We start from the raw sequence: 21,124 nt of genomic DNA on the forward strand, positions 1-21,124 counted from the left end.
ATTTTTTTTTTCCTCAAATTACTTCCATGTTTATCTTTGTATTTGCAGAAACACTTCCAAAATGTTCATCTGCTTTCTCACTCTCGTCTTTCTTCTGGGAGAAATCTCTTGGACTGATTCTTACTTTCCAGGCACCGTCCCAGGTATGTGTAAGGAGCACATCTCCCAAACTATTACATTCAAGCCTGAAATTCCCCAAGTCTTGACTTCCCCTTTTGGGCTCCAAGCTTACCATCTGTGAAACGACCTAAGTTTTGGGACCTGTCCATTCACCTTCTTACCTTTCCGTTTCTCATTTCGATGACAACTGCGTCCAACCTCATTTTCAAACTACCGCTCTGGCTCCATAACCGAACTTCCCACCACCCAAATGCCAGGATTTATAACTTGTTGATTTCTTACATGATTTCTCCATGCTCCTTCCCCATGTTTGTTTTTTTCAAACAGAGGAAGAGAAAGCTCGACAGTATTGGTACAACATTGCAAAAGAAGACCTCAAACAAGTCAAGAATCTTAACCCCATTGTTCGTAAAGCCAAAAACGTCATATTGTTCCTGGGAGACGGTAATTATTCAGCGATCACTCACCACAACACCTAGTCCTTGAGGGTTTTGGGTTGAGCTCACAGGCTGTGGCCTAGTTTTAGGCCTACACACAAGGGACCAATTGAAAGGTTCGTAGGTTTGGCAATTTGTTCAAGTACTTATGGATTGGGAGAGAGTCGGATTGGGAGCATACCTCTGTAGTTTGTAGATCGGGGTCGTGGGTAGGGTGCTCGAGTGTACAGACTCACGGAGGAGCGAACTGCATGCTAATTACATGCAGGGACAAACAAGTGAGCCGACGTCGGTGCACTTTCACACCAATTACGCGGACAACAGTAAACAACGGACAAGTACATATTGAGATTGAATATGGGATTTGAGCATGGGACTTCAGGGTCATGAGGAAGGTGTTCAGAAAGGAACAACAAACAGGTCACCCCAAGGTTTTGTATGTGCTGCGTGTCGATGGAAACCGTAGCAACATATTGGCAATGGCAGTTTGGGGTTTTGCAAAAGGTTGTTTGGTGAAAGTCATTACATGGGAATGTCGAAAGAGTGACTTGTCATGGACTAATCCTGCCAACAGAGTGCTTAAGCAGAGTTTGTCTTGCAATCGTTTGGGTGAGTGAAGGATTTGTGAACCAGTGTGAACCAGGATGTGCAGAATGTACACACCAGCAGATCAATGGGTTTATTTGTGCATACGCAGCACCTTTCTGCTGGTTGTATCATGACAAGAGGATGCGCTACTGCACTGCTGATACAGTGCCCCCCCTTTAAATCACGGCAGGAAGGTGGAATTTTTCTGTTGTACAGGCACACAATGGCCTACTCTTTTTCCAAACGTATCATGAGATCTTTAACATCCATCAGCGATTGCTGGGCGGGGATCGTCGGCTTACCAAGGGGATTTATTGTATGCTACAGGAATCGTATCCAGCCAAAATAGCTCATCAGCAAGTATACACCACCTCCAATACACGCTGCCAGCCAATGAGTGGGTTTGTCCTGTTACCATTGAGCGGCTGGATATACAAGTGGATCATGCATGAAGACTGTGAAACTCTAATGAGGTTTGAGATGCATTCCCCCCCCCCCCCCCACCATTCCACTCCTAAACTAGGAATGGGAATTTCAACCGTAACGGCCACACGTATCCTGAAGGGCCAAAACAATGGGAAGCCAGGGGAGGAGACCAAGCTGGCCATGGACAAGTACCCATACGTGGCTCTCTCTAAGGTATATAAAGATTTGTTTCTGGCCAGTAATGGCATTTGTAAAGAAAAAAAACTTTCGTTGGAAGGTAAATGGTATGGTGTTGTGGATAGTACATTATATGGCTTTGATGTAGCGAGCTGATCATTGAGGAGTCTAGTCCGGGGGTCGATGTCCCATTGGATCAAATTTGAACAAAACAACCATGAGCAGCAATGGCAGTGAGTGCTGCATCATTCACTCAGAGTGGAGATTAATAGTTTGGATTTCTCATCCACAGACGAATGCATACAATACATCCCATGAGTGTGTGGTTCAGTGGTGAACTGTGGTCGAGAGATTACATGGGGTATGGATATCAAGCTGGCATGTACATAGTGTGCCACCAGTACAGCTGGAACGACACTCGATCGAGCACACACTTCAACCAGGCTGAAGAGTTTACATTTAATATCCCACTGAGAGGTCGGATCTTCACCAAAACCTAATCGGCTTCTGCTTGTCACCTGGCCAACTCATCCACCATGTTTTGTCATGATCCTTCCATACCTTTTTGAAATCTCATGCTACATAATCGTTTTTGGCCCCATCTCTCAATTGTTAAGAATCACTTAAAAAAAAGTCTCAAATCCGGATTTTCACCAAAATCTAATCCATTCGTCCTGGTCGCACACACCCAACCTGTCCACCAACATTCATCCAAATCTGTCCAAAAACTTTTTAGATATGCCACTCACAAACACACAAACAAGGCAAACAGGGGTGAAAATATAACCTCAGTCCACCTTAGGTGATGGAGGTAATAAACCAAATCGAAAGAGGGTCAAACAAATTTTTATCATATTCGCGTGTGGACGAGTAAAACAGTCATGATTGGATTCTAAACGAGGATAATTGAATGAAGTAAAAGGAAAAAGTAAACGGAATGAATGAATGTGACTTTGAATGAACTGGTGAGAGTATTAAGTGGTTTAAACCCCTTGTTTGGGGAAAATGCATCGACGTGATGACCGCTAGTTTCTCAGGCTCACCCTAACTCACACCTCTCACCTCTCCCCTCCATGTTGTCCATGTTGGCAGACGTACACCACCAACGCACAGGTTTCGGACAGCGCTGGTACAGCAACGGCGTACCTGTGTGGAGCCAAAACCAATTCTGGGACACTTGGTGTTACCGGCAATGTGACCCGTGGCGACTGCAATGCAACCCTGCATCCAGGAAACAGACTGGAGTCAATCGTGAAGTGGGCCGAGGAGATGGGTGGGTACAACCGTGTCCTTGTCGATGTCTGAGTCTTTATTTATTTATTTATTTATTTAATAACTGCTCCAGTTTTGCTTTGATTGACCTTACAGATCGAGGTCTAGCCAAGACTACTGTCCTGGGTTATTAACTCTGGGACACTTCACCTTCTGAATCGCAAGTGTTTCCTCTTGTCCTTTCCTCTTCTTCTTTCTTTCTCTGCTTGTGTCCAACTGCTGCTCCTCACTCTTCCATGAGCCTCGGCCCTGAATAAAAAAAGACAAAAGGGTGGAAGGATGAGTCAAACTTTGTCTTGGGAATGAAATTATGCTAAAGATGGGCAACAGTTACAAGTCAAACTGCATGGTTTCATTCAACAGATGTTCCTCTAGCGACGTAGTGGTCAAATCATCACACTTTGTGTCATGTTTCATTGAACTTGTGAAGATGGATACGTGGCAGGCATAATGATGGAAATTCAAATTTGCAAACAAATGTCAATTTTTCAGATACGTCCATTCAATCATTCATCAATTCCTTCATTCAGTCATTTGCTGATTATTTGATGAAAGCAACATAAGCCTTCGAGGATTGAAAAAGATTAAAAATTACTTGAGCAGTTCAAGTAAGAGTGCAATGGTACACAAATAACTGCAGAGTGTACAAAGTCAATCGGATCTAAACCTCGATGCCATACGAGCAAAACAATGACTTTTAATAACCTGATAGGATTTAAACATTGCACAACAAAAATATAAATGAGTGAAACAAAGACGGGTTGTCTGTAATGATTTTTAAAAAAAAAAAGAAAAATTCTAACATTTGATAGTCAAAAGATCTACTCCACAATATTTAAGTGGGTATGCACACATGTGCAGAAGACTACAAGATCCAAAAGAACAACACCAGTTTGCTTAAACAACAGTACGGATCAGGTCTACCCAACTCGTGGTATGGATCAGGTCCATCCAACTCATGGTACGGATCAGGTCCACCCAACTTCTGGTACGGATCAGGTCCACCCAACTCATGGTGCGGATCAGGTCCACCAAACTAATGGTGCGGATCAGGTCCACCAAACTCATGGTGCGGATAAGGTCCACCCAACTCATGGTGCGGATCAGGTCCACCAAACTCATGGTGCGGATAAGGTCCACCCAACTCATGGTATGGATCAGATCTACCCAACTCATGGTATGGATCAGATCTACCCAACTTATCGTACGGATCAGGTCCACCAAACTCATGGTGCGGATCAGGTCCACCCAACTCATGGTGCGGATCAGGTCCACCAAACTCATGGTGCAGATAAGGTCCACCCAACTCATGGTATGGATCAGATCTACCCAACTCATGGTATGGATCAGATCTACCCAACTCATGGTACGGATCAGGTCCACCCAACTTATCGTATGGATCAGGTCCACCCAACTCATGGCACGGAGCAGGTCCACCCAACTCATGGTACGGAGCAGGTCCACCCAACTCATGGTATGGATCAGATCTACCCAACTCATGGTATGGATCAGATCTACCCAACTCATGGTATGGATCAGATCTACCCAACTCATGGTACGGATCAGGTCCACCCAACTTATCGTACGGATCAGGTCCACCCAACTCATGGCATGGAGCAGGTCCACCCAACTCATGGTACGGAGCAGGCCCGCCCAACTCATGGTACGGATCAGGTCCACCCAACTCATGGTACGGAGCAGGTCCACCCAACTCATGGTATGGAGCAGGTCCACCCAACTCATGGAAAGGATCAGGTCCACCCAACTCATTGTATGGATCAGATCTACCCAACTCATGGTACGGATCAGGTCCATACAAATATTTTTTTACGGATCAAGGCCTCCCAACTAATGGTGCATTGGTACCTTGATGGCAAGGGGTGTCTAAGCGAGTGCACTGGAGATCAATTTAAATGCTACCTTTATTTATATGATTACACTCACTCCCGACGGGAGCGGCAGGAATGGTCATGTTATTATCCTTTATGGGATATATAGATTGCAGTATATCTAGGCTCGTGTCCGTTCTTCTGGGGGGGGGGGCACGATAAGCATATAATGCCTGAAGGACGTTGGGTTTCCTCAATTTCAGTTCATTGTTAAGCAGCAGTAGCAAGTATTTAAAATGACAATCATATGTATTTGAGCTTTATAATTTTTTTTGAACTTCTGGTAGGGGTGCCCCACGAAACACCACGATAAGCATGTTAATAATACGTTAACAAGGCATTTGTCCAAAGTGGAAAACCCCGTTGGGGAGGGGGACAAATGAAGTCGCAACAACTTCCATTGTGTGACCCTTACTCCCCCTGCCAAGTTTGGTTGAGAATGGATAAGTAATGACCAAATGTATCAGTCAGACAGACAGACAGACAGACAGACAGACAGACAGACACCAAACTGCATATTTTAGTATGATGAATAACAAAGTTCCCCCTGATAGTTTGGAGCAGGTCCGCAAGGCCTATTTTGGATTGCAGAGAAACCTCAGAGCTGTCTGTAATACCATAGGAAAATCTACCACTTCCAAACAAATTCCTTATGGGATCATCACGACACACAGTGGCTCAACAGGTATCACAAAGCCACCTGGCTGACTGGTGGATAGGATAGCTGTAGACCTGAGAGTCCTGTAAGCCAAAGGGCTGTTCCGTTGCCTCGTACATATCAAAATGGAGGAAAGATCTCTCTCCCTTTAGCGCACATTGTGGAACAACTTGATGTTGGGAGGAAGTCATACAAAGGCCAGGCGAAGCAGATTCGACTACATGATACTTATTTATTGCTAAACAGGAGTGGCACACAGACAATGGAGCAGAAAAACATTATCTAAAAAAAATGGTATTTTATATTTGGTTTACGACCCCCCCCCCCCCACCGGTGGACCCCTCATATTGATGAGAATCATGATTTTGATGTTCTAACGTTCATATGAAAGAGTTCCTTTCCCAGTGTTACGATTCATATTTGATGAGATATCGATTGACCACGAATGTCTGGTTTCAAGGTGCCAACTAGACACCTGAGCTCCTCTAAGTACAGAGCAAACTTTATTTTGGGAAATACTGAGTTTTATTTTGATAGTTAATTGGATGCTTTTCATAGCAAGTTGTGTTTATTTTGAATTAAGTTTCGAACAATCTTTATAGTGTCTTTATTTTTTTTTTTATTTAACCAGGTAAATCTACAGGCATCGTCACCACGACACCCGTGACTCACGCAACGCCAGGAGCATCGTACGCACATTCCGCAGATAGGAACTGGATGTCAGATGCAGACATGCCAGAAGATGCAAGGACTGTGTGCGATGACATAGCACAACAGCTTTTGAAGAATATACCCAACATCGAGGTAAGGTCTGGATATTTGCCCGTCTGTCCGCGGAAGGATAAAAAATGATGAAAGTAGCAGACTCGGCCTAGATCTATGCTTGTTTGTCCAAATTGTATCACAAATGATGAAAGTAGCAGACGAGGCCTGAATCTATTGTTGTCGATGCCAATTGTATCACCAATTATGAGAGCAGTAGACTCGGTCTTTCTCAAAGCCTTAGAGCTTTCAAATACAGAAATCTAGGTTCATGCAGGAGCGAAACGACAGAAGACAACAGGTTCACAAATTGCTACATTTAGACATCCTTTTGTCTGCAACGTTTGATCGTTTGAGTCGCTTGCTCGATTCAAAGCGTTCAAACAAGGACTCAAAGGGAACAGAGTACTCGGCACCGCTCAACAACTTGGCAGTCTCCATGTCAACAATGCTGTCGTGGTACTCGAGCAAATATGCTCTCCGGACCGTCGTTTTCAGGCTTACTCGATCCTTGTGTGACGACAACTTCTCCAAACAAATTAATTGTGTCAGCAGCGGCTACAGAGTACGAGGAAGAGGGAAAGAAAGATAAATTAAATGGGGGAGTCAGAATGAGGAGCCCCTTGCCAAGCTGATCTATGGACCTTACCACGACACATTTTGGCAAGTGGGGGTGGAGGGGTTTTGCATGTTTGTATAACTTGAAGAATGATGATGAAAAGTGGAATTAACAATTAAAGTATGAAATGCACGTTTCAATAATATTATGAGAATACAGAACAAGGGAACGAATACCTCGAAACGTTTTATTGGTTGTCGTGTTGTTTTGAATCAGACTACGGCGGTCATTTTTGCTAAGATAACGAAGCATCTCTCTTAATTCCTTGGCTACACTTGTTCAGAGGCTGGGTGAGATTCTTGCAAAGCGTCGATATGAACCAACTAGCGGTATGGAATGATTGGCAAAGAAAACAATTTGCAAGAGCTACACTTGCCCAGTCAGTAGTGATCAATGCCCATGCTAACAACACAACAACTTCACACCAACTGGAATCTACAATAGGGAACATCGTTTATCAGGAAGAAAGTGTTAAATAAATTGATGGTTTTTTTGTTTTTTTTTTGTCTAAAAATCTCAGATTTTGATGTTTTTGTATTTTCTGCTGTCGTCATAAAAGTTAGAGAAAGACTTGCACAAGGAGTAAAGCTGTTTATCCACGACGTGACAAGCTTTTACACAACAATGTTCTTGCCTCACCTTTCCTACAAGGGCATTTTTTTCCCACGTTGGTCAACCTCGTCTAACCTTCCCCACCTGACTCAACCACACCTTGCCCTGTAGCTGAAAAGGTGCGAAAGTAAAGCCAATAATTGTTGTGTGCTCGATAATCCTCTTGATTTCTTAAACTTGCGCAAACAGTGAGCATTGATTTTTGCCTTCTTGCATGTTGTGTTAATTTACCTTTACAAAGTGCAGGGCGTGGCATCATAAAATCGGGTGGGAAAGGTGCTCCTGACAGGAAAGGTGAGGCAGGACCATCCTTGTGTGTTCTTTCTCTTCCATGAGCCTTGACCTTGCATACAAAAACCAAACAGAAGCCTCACATACTGAAGGTGCACAAGTTGTAAATATTTTGGCCGACATGAAGTCAACAGATTGTTGGTATGAAGGTACAGTTCAAACAGCTTATGAATACCTATTGGATACCTATCATCTGGTTCGTTTTCTTGTGTTGTAGGTCATTATGGGAGGAGGGAGGAGGTACATGTACCCATCGAACTATTCGGACGTCGAATATCCTGATCAAAACGGAACGCGGCTGGACAATCAGAATCTCGTCCAAAAATGGTTGGATATGCATAAAGATAAGGTGAGGATGGGAGAGGGAGTCATGGTTGGGAGGTGGGGGTTGTTGTCGTTTTGTGTGCAGCCTGTGGCTGCTTAGTTGCATCATTTCCTGGAAGTACATCTGTGCCGCTGATGCAGTGCCCCTGTCACCAGTAGGCTGGTTCTCATTTTGTCAACCCACCTGGTATTATTTCAACGGCATGACAGGTGGCTCAAACTCAAGACCGTAATATCATAAGTGAGCCACCTTAACTGTGAGACCAACACAAGGTGGGGGTAGGCAAGGATGAGAGGGGGAGGAGGAAGGTTCAAGGTGAACATCACCATCCCCTACTCCTGTTTGGGAGAGGAACACAGGGAGTGAGGAGTAATTGGTTTGAGGTGACAGAGAGCATGGTGAGGTGACTGTGTATTAAACGAGTCAGGATGAACGAATGAGGAAATGAACAGGGATGTCGATACTGGGACAACACCGAGCGACAAGTGAGATGAGAACCTGGTCACGTGATATGTTGAGGTGGTTGGAAGCTGGAATGGGATGTGTGGTTTCAATGTGTGTCACTTGTTCGCGCGTCTCAGGTATCGATCACATGACTTGGGACATCAATGATTTCCCCTTTACACAATATTCAGCAGAATTTACATACATGTGACTGCATTGTATGATATTTTCACCCCTTTTCCCCCTCTTTTTATTTTGAAATCCCTTTTGTGGAAATGTATCAAGGATTGTTAAGCAAAATAGAGACATTTAATGAGCTCCTGATGAAACATGAAAAATATGACAGAAGTATTGATGAAGTGAACATAAAGAGATATCGTGGAATAATGGTTGTCAGGGGATTTATTTTTTTTTTAAACTCAGTAACAGATGTTTATCAAGAAGTTAAGCATCATGAAACAACACTGATTATTATATTCATTCTCGACCTCAGATGTCCTTTCCACAATTAATGCTCCAATGCAGTCGCATGAATGATAGGTCTCTTGCTCAGGAAAGGGAAGCCCCTAGCATTTCTGACCTTTTTTGTTTTGTTTCCGGTCATGACTGAGAAAATCAGGCTTTGTACCACGGTCTAAAATACTCAATCATTAATAATAATCATCCATTCATCAATAATGGAGAACCGGAGTCCTGAACTCAGACTCAGAGCTGTGCTTTGGTTATAGAATTGATACCTGAAACCTTGCGATTCAATCCTTGAATGAAAGACTCGGTTGAGCTCAGTTTGTCGATAATAATCAATCAAATTTACCGATAAAACACTTGCACTTACCGTGAAATGCTTCCTGAAGTTGAGAATTTAATAGCTTATGCTGAAACAAGTCAAACTATTGAAACATTACACAACCGTAACATCTCATGCCTTGTACAGGGGGGAATGGGTGGTCACTCTGTGTCTCCAGTCCATGAAAATATTCAGACGTACGATCATAAGGTGTGCAAGCCTGGTGTTGGCTTTGCGGTTCGGGTGGCTGGCTTGGGATCTTAGGATCCTGAGTTCGAGGCCCGATGGCCACTGAATTAACACCAGGTGGAGTTGACTCAGCCTGTCATCCCATCCTTCTGAGGTCAGCAAAATGAGTACCAGTGTACTGGTAGAGGGGCACAGCGTCAGCGGCACATCTGTGCCCCAACAATATGATAGCTACCCGGCAGTCAAGCTGCCGTACGCTAGAATAAGAAGACCTGCGTGTACTCGCACCAGATTCACTTGCCGCCATCGTTTTGCCACTCAAGATGGCGGACAGCCTCGTTGCTATAGCAACTACATGATTACATTCGGTCCATCGGATTAGACTCAATATTGGACCACGAGGCACGGGGAACACATTCTCATCGGTTGCTCTTTAATGTCTTGCTTGCTGTGTTTATGGGGGTTAGGGTTGTTGTGTAGCAAATTATGCTCAATGTGTGGAGTGGATATACAAGCTGCGGATCCCAAGTAGTTGCTATTCCAAACTAAAAAGGTGATTTACGCTTACCTCCGTTAATTCAACTTGTTTGACTGTCGTTATTGCAGAATGCTGCGTATGTTTGGAATGTGACGGCGTTGGAGGATGTTGATGCGAAAACGACTGACTTCCTGCTTGGTACCTGATGGGCTGACATTTTGGGAGGGAAGGAGAGTGTGAGCATTGTAAACCTGGGGATCTACAGGGTGGCCCACCAAATGTTCACACATTCACAATGACTATTTAAGAGTTTTAATGTGCGTGCGTGCGTGCGTGCGTAAAGCAGCAATACATTGATCAAATGCTTTGAATAGATCCGTTTCCGGTTACCTGGTCACGGTCGCTTCCTCTTCTCTTGGTCCTCCGAGAGATCTGCTTCATTGCTTCCAAACAGCTAAGTACAGTAATCGTTTATTTCAAGGAATTTCAAGGAAATTATGCACAGGAGGAGGCCATTCGGCCCATCATGCCTGCGCCACACCAATACCAGATTTAATAAATCCATCGATACCCCTTCCCTTCGTGTGCAGCCTTTTGGCTGCTGCACTGGTCCTCATTTCATCGACCTCGGAAGGATGACAGGCTGAGTCAACCCCCTGGTGTTAATTCAATGATTAATGGGGCTTGAACTCAGTGCCCTAGGATCCCAAGCCACCACTATAACCACTAAGCCAAGACCAGGTTTTAAACTTCTGTTTATACATTATACTAATTTCGACTCCTGGCCGTCCCAGGCTCGGATAGTTTTAGGCCTCCCCATTTTTGGCTCCCCCCAAACCCCCCAATTGTTTCCCATACCCACTGCATGTCTTCAATTATCTCGTTCCCATGATCGTCCACCCATGTTTTAATCCCTTCCTGATAACTTCTCTTTAATACAAATTAAAAAAATAAAATAAAATAAATGACAAAAAAAAAACTTTTCTTCTTCTTCTTCCTCCCCTCTTGCGCCATCAATTTAAACCTTTTTAACCGGCAATTTTAAAATGTCCAATATTCTCACATTCTTGCTTCCAAACATTTCTCCCAGTCTGCCTTCCATTTCAACACTCGCTCCATCTTTGGATGACTCATAAACGCCCCATCCACCATCGTGATCACACAGCGCTGTCTTTCTCCGTGCCTTCGATCATCATTTCCGCCCAAATCCTGATGTCCGTTCTCGTGTCTCCGCCATTGGAATAATTAAATCAAACCCTTTTTCTACTGTAGGTGTGACGACGATGAAAAACCCTCACGTCAGGAACCTCTCCCTCCCTCCAAAATAGTCTTCACACCCGCGTTTCCCTGCACCCGCTCTAGGCATCCCCACAGGTCAGGTCAGGTATGGGAGCATGTGCCAGAACAGCGCGTCGCTGCGTCCACTTTCCGCCGGTACTCCAGGGACCACGAGGCACGTGGTCCCCACATCCCCACAACTGTTCAGCATCCCCTGACTGTGTCCATCGACACCATACCCCTCGCAAATTATTCCCCCCCCCCCGCTTCCTTTCCTCCCCAGCCCCTTTTTACTTTCTCCACTGCCCACTCCCTCTTTGCTTCCCCAGTGTCCTGGCCCCACTCTTCTCCCCAGCGTCCTGGCCCCACTTTTCTCCCCAGCGTCCCGGCCCCACTCTTCTCCCCAGCGTCCCAGCCCCACTCTTCTCCCCCGCGTCCCGGCCCCACTCTTCTCCCCAGCGTCCCGGCCCCACTCTTCTCCCCAGCGTCCCGGCCCCACTCTTCTCCCCAGCGTCCCGGCTCCACTCTTCTCCCCAGCGTCCCGGCCCCACTCTTCTCCCCAGCGTCCCGGCCCCACTCTTCTCCCCAGCGTCCCGGCTCCACTCTTCTCCCCAGCGTCCCGGCCCCACTCTTCTCCCCAGCGTCCCGGCCCCACTCTTCTCCCCAGCGTCCCGGCTCCACTCTTCTCCCCAGCGTCCCGGCCCCACTCTTCTCCCCAGCGTCCCGGCCCCACTCTTCTCCCCAGCGTCCCGGCCCCACTCTTCTCCCCAGCGTCCCGGCCCCACTCTACTCCCCAGCGTCTCGGCCGTTCGTGTCACTGGAGTTCGTCAGGTGTGTACTGGCGCCCACACTTTTCAGCACGTGTATGGACTGGATTCTGGGGAGGATGTCGGAGAGATCAAGCTGAGATGCATCGTTTGGGAATGTCAAAATCTCTGTCCATGATTTCGTAGATGATGCAGTCATCTTTGCGGAGCCTCTATATTCTTTTGGGGGCTCTCGAGGTGCTGAAAGAGGAGTCGGAGCCGGTGGGATTATGAGTTCCTGGGTCAAAACTAAGATCCAGGCTTCCAATGGCATCTTGCATGCTGCCATCTTGTCTGTACCTGTTTGTGGTGAGGATGTTGAGGTCACAGAGATATTTACTCACCTTGGCAGTGATGTTCATGTCTCAATCATGTGTGCAATAAAAAGTGAATACACCCTTTAGAAATTAATTTGTTGTGAATAATAGGTCCACCATGACCATTTGCTTTTGCATTTCCTCCAACCAACGGATGAAATTTTATTCCCTGCTCTGCGACACAAGACCTCACAGGTAGTCGCACACTGACTCAGGTCCCAGAGAGAATGTGGCCTTTGTGCAAACACTCAACTCTTCAAATATACCCAAAGAAAACAATTGCCGAGAATCAAGTTAGGGTAAAGAGTGGGTCATGTGGTTTTGTATCGGTACCCGTTTGGAAATGTGAAAGACATTAAATAACGACATCTTCACAAGTTTAACGGAGAAGCTCAAGGACATGGTCCACAAACTTGGTACAATGTCGTTTTAAAACACGGCAACACATCAGACCAAATTAACTGTACCTTGGCTGTAAATGGGACAACCATGACCATTGAACTTTAGTCACCATTTCCAAAAATGCAGGAAACAATTGTACTTCCAAGATTCCCTCAACACACGATGCAAGGTAAGATGCAAACAATGACCATGTACCAGTTGGTGGGCCACTCTGTGGGATTACAGAAAACTGATCCGTTACATATGTGTGCTGACTACCGTCTCCTACCCCACCCAACCCTCAAGGTCTGTTTGAACCAAAAGATTTGCAATATGAAGAAGAAAGGAATACGACAACAGACCCTTCACTTTTGGATATGGTGAAAAAGGCACTGGAGATCCTGGATAAAAACTCCAACGGATACTTCCTGCTAGTTGAAGGTCAAAGGGCATGGCATGGCACAGCACACGCACCACTCCACATCAGGCACACACACACACATTGGATGAATGGCTCACAGAAGGTAACACCTTCCTCATCCCAAAATTAGAGGAAACCCAACTACCTCACAAGTATAGACCAATAACCTGTTTCCCAACAACATACAAACATCTAATGGGAATCATCACAGAAATGATGTACCACCACACTTAACACAAGAAGGCCCAGCGGCAGCACAGAAGGGATGCAAGTGGATGCTACGGAACAATATACCACCTACTACTAAACAAGGCCGCATGTGAAAATTCTGTATTCCACACTTTTGAATGATAAAATGCAAAATCATAGTTAGATGAATGATAACATTATTAGAAATAAAAACCAAGTGCACAGAATGGCAACTGTAGGACTGGTTGAGTACGTGAAAAGTCAAACAGATTACCAAATCCAATTTGTAAGCAAACGTGAAGACAACAAACCAGAGAGGATATCCCAAACCAAACCCTGAAAAAAATTTCCAAACACAGGTGCAAAGTGGAAGATGTCACACATGAAACCAAAACAGAAACAAACTCCAACAATTGCAAAAAAGTTAAAGAAAAACATAAAGCGAAATATCAACAAATATACACCGACAACTGGGAAAATGACAAAACAGCAGGAATGTAAATATATATATATATATATATATATATATATATATATATATATATATATATATATATATATATATATATATATATATATATATAACAGAGTTGCACAGAATGGGAAAAGACAAAGAAGGATCATTGGAATGGCGAAGAAGAGGTCAGCTCAACTGGGAAGGAGAACTAATCATTACGAGCCAAACTCACGCAGCGCACGAAGTTTCTAAAGTGAGGCTTCGTTAGGACGTCAATATATCCAGTGTTCACGATGTGATTTATAGAATTCCTTCAGATACAATGTTACTTGTTGCATTTTTTGTGTCAATTGCACCTTCTGAGGTAGTCAGCATGTGCAGAAGAGGGTTTTACATTGCAGACGCCGTTTTCCCGGAGTGGCATTACGCCTCTCAGCGGTGACGGTCTGTCGACGACAGACGTAATGACGTCAGCGAATGACCGACGATGTCATGACGTCATTACGCCTCTCAGCAGTGACGTCACATGTGACCATGCAAACGAATGTAAAAATTCGAAAATCGCCAAAAATTCCCAAACCTATCCGCCTGGTGCGATCTCACATCGCCTATGCTGTACATTAGACCACAGAGCACTCCACATGCTGAAAGTGGCGACAAAATATGGCTTAGCGTATTAATATAATAATAAACGTCCAAGACCAAGGACAGTACGTGAAATGGCTTTAAGAAAATGGAGGGACCGAGTCATTCGGACAAGTGTCGGTTCTGCAAGGTAGAAACAGAGCACGAGTCACCTCCTATTGGGATGTGAAACTCATGTCAGAACAGCTGTATACACAAAGACACAACAAGGTATGTGGAGGAATCCATTGGCATATCTGTCGAAATTTATACATCCCAATTCCAAAAAACTTGCAGAAACACGAACTAAAATCAATCACTGAAAACAAGAACATAACGCTCACATATGGCCTGATGATCCCATCCAGTGTGAACATAGAAAACAAAGCAATGCGACCAGAGATAGTTCTCAGATAAAAAAAGGAAAAGCGGCATTGATAATTGAGGAGTCAGTATCCTGCAATTTTTGCCTAAACGCTGAAATCAAGAAAATGCCCAAATACCAGGATCTTATAAAGTGAAAAGATCCTAGAAGTTGAAGAGCGCCAAAATTAAACCAATAATAATTGGAACAACGGAAATGATGATGAAGAACCTCATGGAGATCTTAAGAAAACGTCCCTGGGAATATCACTGCAAACAAACTACAGTTGAAGCTGTTCGGGGCTCAGTGACGATCCTGAAAACAACCCTCAGAACAAAACTTTAAGAACAAGAAAACCTCACAAATTGGTCCATGAATCATGATCCCTTACTGAAACTGATACTTTGAGACCTGGGAGGACTCTGTTCCACCTTCTGAAACCCGCATATGGAGATAACAACCAACGACACACACACACACACACACACACACACACACACACACACACACACACACACACACACACACACACACACACACACACACACACACACACACACACACACACACGTTTCCCACTGCACGGGATGAGAGGGTGGTGGAGGGGGAAGGGAGATAGACTAATAAAATGTTTACGATTCAAATAGTTTGTGCAATTACAGAATAAACTACAGAGTTTATAGAACACGATACCCCGTGCAGTGTTCAGGTATATACACAGGAGGGCCTTGCCATTCACGGGGATTACATTCTTTAAAATCCCCGTCAACAGCATATCCGCAAACTTCAGGGATAATGGGGGAAATAGGGTTGGGGACTTCAGCTTTAAAATTTGTCCAAACTGTACCATTAATTAACATGTTTAAAGGTTGTGGTGGGGGGAAAGCACTAGGAAGGTGGTGGGGGTTAGGAACATAGGTAGACTGTAGTAAGTGTAGAATGGTCCGTGTGTTTCGAGTAGGTTATATTGCCATGTAACAGGGATCTGTGAGAGTAAGTCGTTTGTTTCAGGTGATGCTGAGGAGGTAGCGTATGTAATTTATAAAGAGCGTAGAGTAATTTTTGTACGTGTATAAACCCCTCTTGTTTGTGGTTGGGGCTAGGTGAGGATTTCCCATCACGGAGACACATACATGTGTCACGTGTGCTACAAGACAATCACGATCCGTCTACCCAGTGTATGCCAACCATGGCAGCATAATGGACTGTACAGCTGAGAAGAAAAGATTATGGACTTATTCGTACGTACGTCTGTTAACATTTGACGAAAACATCTTATCCTCAAAAACTACCCAATCGATATTGTCCAAATTTGGTATGATGCATCAGGACAGGAAGGTCTCATGGGCTTGTGCTCCCCATCCGGATCCATCCCTCATCAGAGGCTGAAAAGACGGGTTTCACCTCAAATTCAGAAAGTTAATTTTTTCGGGAGGAACGGGAAGTTGAGAAGCTGTTCATGGAGGAGCTTGTGATGGAGGACATTCTTCTGGTTTTCTTTGAAGAAGTTTTGGGATTGACCCAAGCTGGTATCAGCCTGTTTTTGGAGAGAAGAAAAGGACCTCAGCGACAGAAGAGAGCAGGAGAACTCCATGGGCACAGAATGTAAAGCAGCACTTTCACAAGGAAGAAGAAAGGCCTGGAGAGCAGACCAGGAGGCCTCATCTGGAAGGGACAAAGGGGACCATGAGGGCTGGTTGAGGGGCTGATTGCCCAGGTGCTCCTCGTGGTTGGTTCACTTCATCATGCTCTGTTTGGCGATCTTCATGTTGGGTGCTACCAATTACTGGCCCTGCTCACATGGCTGGTTTACTTTTTCTTTCGACCGACTTCCTCGCTGGCTCTCGTCGTTTCGCACCTGGTTTACAGTGGGCTGCATTGTGCCCTGCAGCTACCATGCACATCGTAGACAAAGGGAAGTCCTTGCCTGCATTCTTATCATCAGGTGAAAGTGTGTTCTGTGGCACTGAGAGTGGGTTAAGTTTTTGTTTTATTTCTCATCATTGTATACAAGTTTGCGTGTTCCCATTTCCTTCTTTGTCTTTTGATTCGCTTGGTTTGTTCTGAAACTGCTCGTCTCGTGCACCTCCCCCCCCCCAATATTCAATACAAAATAAAACCTTTAAAAGTAAGAAAACCTGTTCGAGCCATCTGCTTCCCGTGTGCCGTCAATTTCGGCTCATTTGCGGAACCTTGGGAATCAGTGAAGTTGTTCAATAACTGAACACAGTGCAGAAAAGACCGTCAGGGTCATATCCTGAGACAAAAGGTCTTGGCGCTGAGGCATGTGTTAACGGGCACTCAGACGTGATAGTATTGTTATGTTGTTACGGGGGGGCGGGGGGGGGAGGTAAGGTTGGGTAATAATAACTTGAGAATAATTAGAAATGTATAGCTTAGTAGGTTCCATGTTCAGGTAGTTTAGTCGTTTAGTAGGGAAATGTTAGCTTAAGAATTGTCCCATTTAAAATACGTCACACAAAGGATGATGCATTGTCCAATAAATAGCCAGGTTTTAAGGAGAAGGAGCAGCACGTGAAACCTGTAATCTCCGGGTCAAGTGCTGGGGAAGCCTTGGGAAAGAGAGGGGAGGAGTTTTGAGAGGGGTGTCATCCAAGGAGAAAGGGAGAAGTTTGAGGAGGGGCATCTTCGAGCCCGAGGAGAGAGAGAGAGAGAGAGAGAGAGAGAGAGAGAGAGAGAGAGAGAGAGAGAGAGAGAGAGAGAGAGAGAGAGAGAGAGAGAGAGAGAGAGAGAGAGAGAGAGAGAGAGAGAGAGAGAGAGAGAGAGAGAGAGAGAGAGAGAGAGAGAGAGAGAGAGAGAGAGAGAGAGAGAGAGAGAGAGAGAGAGAGAGAGAGAGAGAGAGAGAGAGAGAGAGAGAGAGAGAGAGAGAGAGAGAGAGAGAGAGAGACTTTCGCCGCCTCCAGATGGGAGGAGTTTTTGTTGCCTCAGGATTGCGGGAGGGTTTTTGATGTCAGTGTGCAGTGCCGTATATAAAGAGAGTCTGGCCAACTGGCGAGGCAGGCGCCATATTGCATCCCAGCCAGCTTGATTCTGGCTATGTGGGAACATACGCGCGGCGCGACATGAACGGGCATTTTCCTTCTTACACAAAAAGTAATGGGAGCTTCGACTTCAAATTTTGAGCTTTGCTCGAAAATAAGTCGCTCTACAAGATGGTGTATTCTGGATGCTGATAAACCCACCCAAAAATAACTGAGGTGGCATAATACCGCAAGTCGCACACTGAGGACAGACTAATCTATTTCTTGACTGTACAAGATTTCTTGCCTGAATCTATGGAAACCTGTGTATCGCACGAACCACAGAGGCTAGAAATGTAGTGCAAAATTGACCAGTTCAGCAAAGCCAACCATGGTTCGGAGAGCTCCTCAGGATGAATTAAAAGAAACATGACCCAGAATTACAGAGTACAAGATTCCGAAAACGCCAAAACGAAAAAGTACGGTAGATGGCCAGAGATGGCCAGGACGGTAGACGGCTATAACCGCTATAGCAATAGCGGTTATAGCCGTCACCCGTCCATAAGAGGTTAAAAGTCAAAACCATCTTCGGTTCTTCTCCATATGACTTGACCCCTTCAGGACGGGAGGCGGCTATAACCACCAGGAGGTTGTGGCCGCCTCCCATCCTGAAGGGGTTAATACGAACAACTGACACCAAGCTCAGTTCTACTTAATTTTTTTTCACACACGCTCTCATTGCCGCGCTCTTGCTGCAGAGTTGACTGGCAGTACCAACTTTTGCCTGGCTGACATGGATCAAATTTTGCGCTTTGGAATAGATGTTCAGACGCACAGTGAAAAACTTCGTCAGTAGCTTCTTTTTCAGATCGTGGCAGTCGGGAATATCAAATGAGAAAACTGACAGACGACGGACAAGTTTTTCAACCAGGTTATGCCCATTCAACTGGTCCTGCACCATCCTGAACTGCTTCTCTCTTTCTCTGAACAGCTTGAAAGCCTCATCACTGCAATGAGTCAAAGCACCTTCTTTGTACTCCTTCAGTCTTATCACCACCTTATGACTGCCCTGCGAGAGAGACTTTCGGCGGTCCTCCGCAGCTTCCAGGCAAGTGGTGCAATGTGTCCAGGATTTGGAGATGGAAGAGATACAGCAGCCAGCCAGGTAATACAAGCTGCTCTCTTGGGCTTTGCTGAGAAGATCAGGAGGCAGCTCTCCAATCAAATAGCTGAATGTGTCCTCGTCACATTCGTCTGGTGTCGCCGGTTTCTCTTTCGGAGTGTCGAGAAAATCCGCTAAAAATGACCGGTCATCCTCGAGATAATTACCGGACGTGGGACACTTCAGAAATTACGCCACCGTTATGAGCTTCAGAGCCTGTCAGAATTCCAGCGCGTTTGGGACAGGATTCTTGAATCGGACACACCCAAACAGGTTCTCGAGGCAATCCTGCGTGAGTCTGGATGTGAGCACAAAGTGGTGTCCCCTGGCCAGCAGTTCTCTCTGAATATCGAGCACAGACGAGGTCGATAATATGACGCCGGATTGCCACGACTTGCACGATTTGCCACATTCTATCCCTCCGAATACCACCAGCTTCTCGAAAAGGTGCCGAATCGCCTTCTCGTAAGCACACGTATTCGCTTTACTGAGCATGGTGGCGGGGTGACGGCTGGACATCAGGTCGAACCAGGTGTTCATAAAGTCCAAAAAACAGGCAGTCGTTCGCAACGCGTTGTCAAAACCTTTGTTTTCCACCAGGTAGTGCAGCCCAGCACTGACCGACTTCATGAAAAAATTCAATGCCTTTCCCACTTTCATTTTGTCGAAATGGGCGGTGTTCGACACCATTTCCATGCCGAGATTGGGCGTCAGTTTCAGATCGTCATTGACCTGAAATGTCGCCAGTTCCTTGATTGCTCCCAGGCTGACGACATTTGAAGGTAGATCAGGTGCCTTAATGGGTTCCTATACATGAAGTATAGGAACCTGCCGTCAGCGCATGGGTGGGGAATTCGATTGACTGTCACTGTGTGCTTCGAACTAACCAGTCCGAAGTTCTTGAACATTGCTCGATTGGCACTACCCATGTCACATGTGACTGCGTTGACGTGGAGCCCAATGACATGAGCCCGCTGTACGATTTCCGTCACAAGTGGCTGGAAGTAGGCTCCGTTAACCAAATTGCCCATAAAATGATAGGCAATTGTTTGCTTCCATCTGGAGGTGATGCCAGCCAGCATGAATACGAGGGCACACGTTGCAGCGCCACCATGTCCTGGCAAAGTTACATTTCCGCGCAAACCACTGGATGATCTGTCGAACTGCAATCCCACTTCAATTGTCATTTCATCCAGCGTTAGGCAACACTCACGCTCCGGTTCCTTCATGGTAGCAACCTTCAGCTGGAGGAAGTCGAACACTTTATAAAGAATACCAGGTTCCATCGCAATAACCTCCATCTTCCGTCGTAACGAACTAAGTGATGGCAGCGGCTGGTGTTGCGACAACAGGACTTCGTAGCTGGTACTGCCACATGCAAATCGGAGTTGCAGAGCCTTCTTGTAGGTTTCTGCTGACCACTGAGTACCCCTTGTGCTGAGACGAGACAGCTTGTTGATCTGATCGAGGTTGAAAACTTTCTGGACATTCGCCTTTAGAATGACGAGCTCCCTGGCTTGTTTGCGTTTGTCCCACTGTGCCTCATGTAACCACCACTTGAGAGAGACCACTTTCGCCTCCACTGCTGCGATCTTGGCGTCGGAGTCAGGACCCTGGTCGGTTTCAGCCGGCGTTACAGGGGCATCGGAAGCAAGGTCAACGAGTTGGACATCTTGGTTGTCATCGTCATTCACAGACATGTCTTGTTTTGCGTATGTGTGATCTGGGACGAGCTCCTTCTGTGGTGTCGTCTCGTCATGGGGTCGTTTCCTCGGCTTCCTTTTCGTGACCGGCGCAATATGCGGGAAGACAGTCGGGACGGCATTGTGCTTGAGTGGTCTTGAACCATCAACCCTCCTGTTTTCATATTGTTCGTCGTCGAAATGCTTCTGAAAAAACAAAAAAACGGAAAATTGAAGTACGTGTTGACAGTGAGTTCGAAGTCGATGAAAGTTTCCAAATACGATTTGCAGTCGAGAACCCCGGGACGGGAAATTCCTGAGATTCCCGGTCAAAATGTGGGAACGATTTCCAGAGAAACGTATGCCAGGAATCCCGGGGATATATACA

General features: G+C 45.5%; 2 protein-coding genes and 2 long non-coding RNA genes across 7 annotated transcripts in view; 2 read left to right on the plus strand and 2 right to left on the minus strand.

Annotated features, from left to right (window-relative positions):
* LOC147016420 (uncharacterized) overlaps positions 1-2,951 on the minus strand; it is a 60,260-nt gene extending 57,309 nt beyond the window's left edge. For both annotated transcript variants that reach the window (XR_015049043.1, XR_015049041.1), the window contains exon 1: positions 2,811-2,951. This is a non-coding gene — a long non-coding RNA (uncharacterized LOC147016420). The remainder of the gene's footprint in view (positions 1-2,810) is intronic.
* Positions 1-21,124, plus strand: part of LOC147016421 (alkaline phosphatase-like) — a 57,080-nt gene that overhangs the window by 32,893 nt on the left and 3,063 nt on the right. For all 3 annotated transcript variants that reach the window (XM_085845062.1, XM_085845064.1, XM_085845065.1), the window contains exons 2-9: positions 49-143; positions 448-564; positions 1,669-1,784; positions 2,841-3,021; positions 6,199-6,371; positions 8,069-8,200; positions 10,203-10,272; positions 13,163-13,297. In XM_085845062.1, the coding sequence (XP_085701188.1) occupies positions 62-143; positions 448-564; positions 1,669-1,784; positions 2,841-3,021; positions 6,199-6,371; positions 8,069-8,200; positions 10,203-10,272; positions 13,163-13,297 (1,006 nt within the window). In that variant the 5' untranslated portion in view covers positions 49-61. The remainder of the gene's footprint in view (positions 1-48; positions 144-447; positions 565-1,668; positions 1,785-2,840; positions 3,022-6,198; positions 6,372-8,068; positions 8,201-10,202; positions 10,273-13,162; positions 13,298-21,124) is intronic.
* The window catches only part of LOC147016422 (alkaline phosphatase-like), a 119,330-nt gene that overhangs the window by 26,283 nt on the left and 71,923 nt on the right, over positions 1-21,124 (plus strand). The gene's annotated exons all lie outside the window — the stretch shown is intronic.
* LOC147016423 (uncharacterized) lies at positions 3,170-10,297 on the minus strand. The gene is made up of 3 exons (XR_015049044.1): positions 10,165-10,297; positions 7,792-7,903; positions 3,170-3,269 (listed from the first exon to the last, which is right to left on the minus strand). It is a non-coding gene; the product is annotated as an uncharacterized LOC147016423 (long non-coding RNA).

Source organism: Eptatretus burgeri, chromosome 11, assembly GCF_056783735.1.
Source record: "Eptatretus burgeri isolate ZD-2024b chromosome 11, Ebu_testis_v1, whole genome shotgun sequence".
Taxonomy (NCBI): Eukaryota; Metazoa; Chordata; class Myxini; order Myxiniformes; family Myxinidae; genus Eptatretus; species Eptatretus burgeri.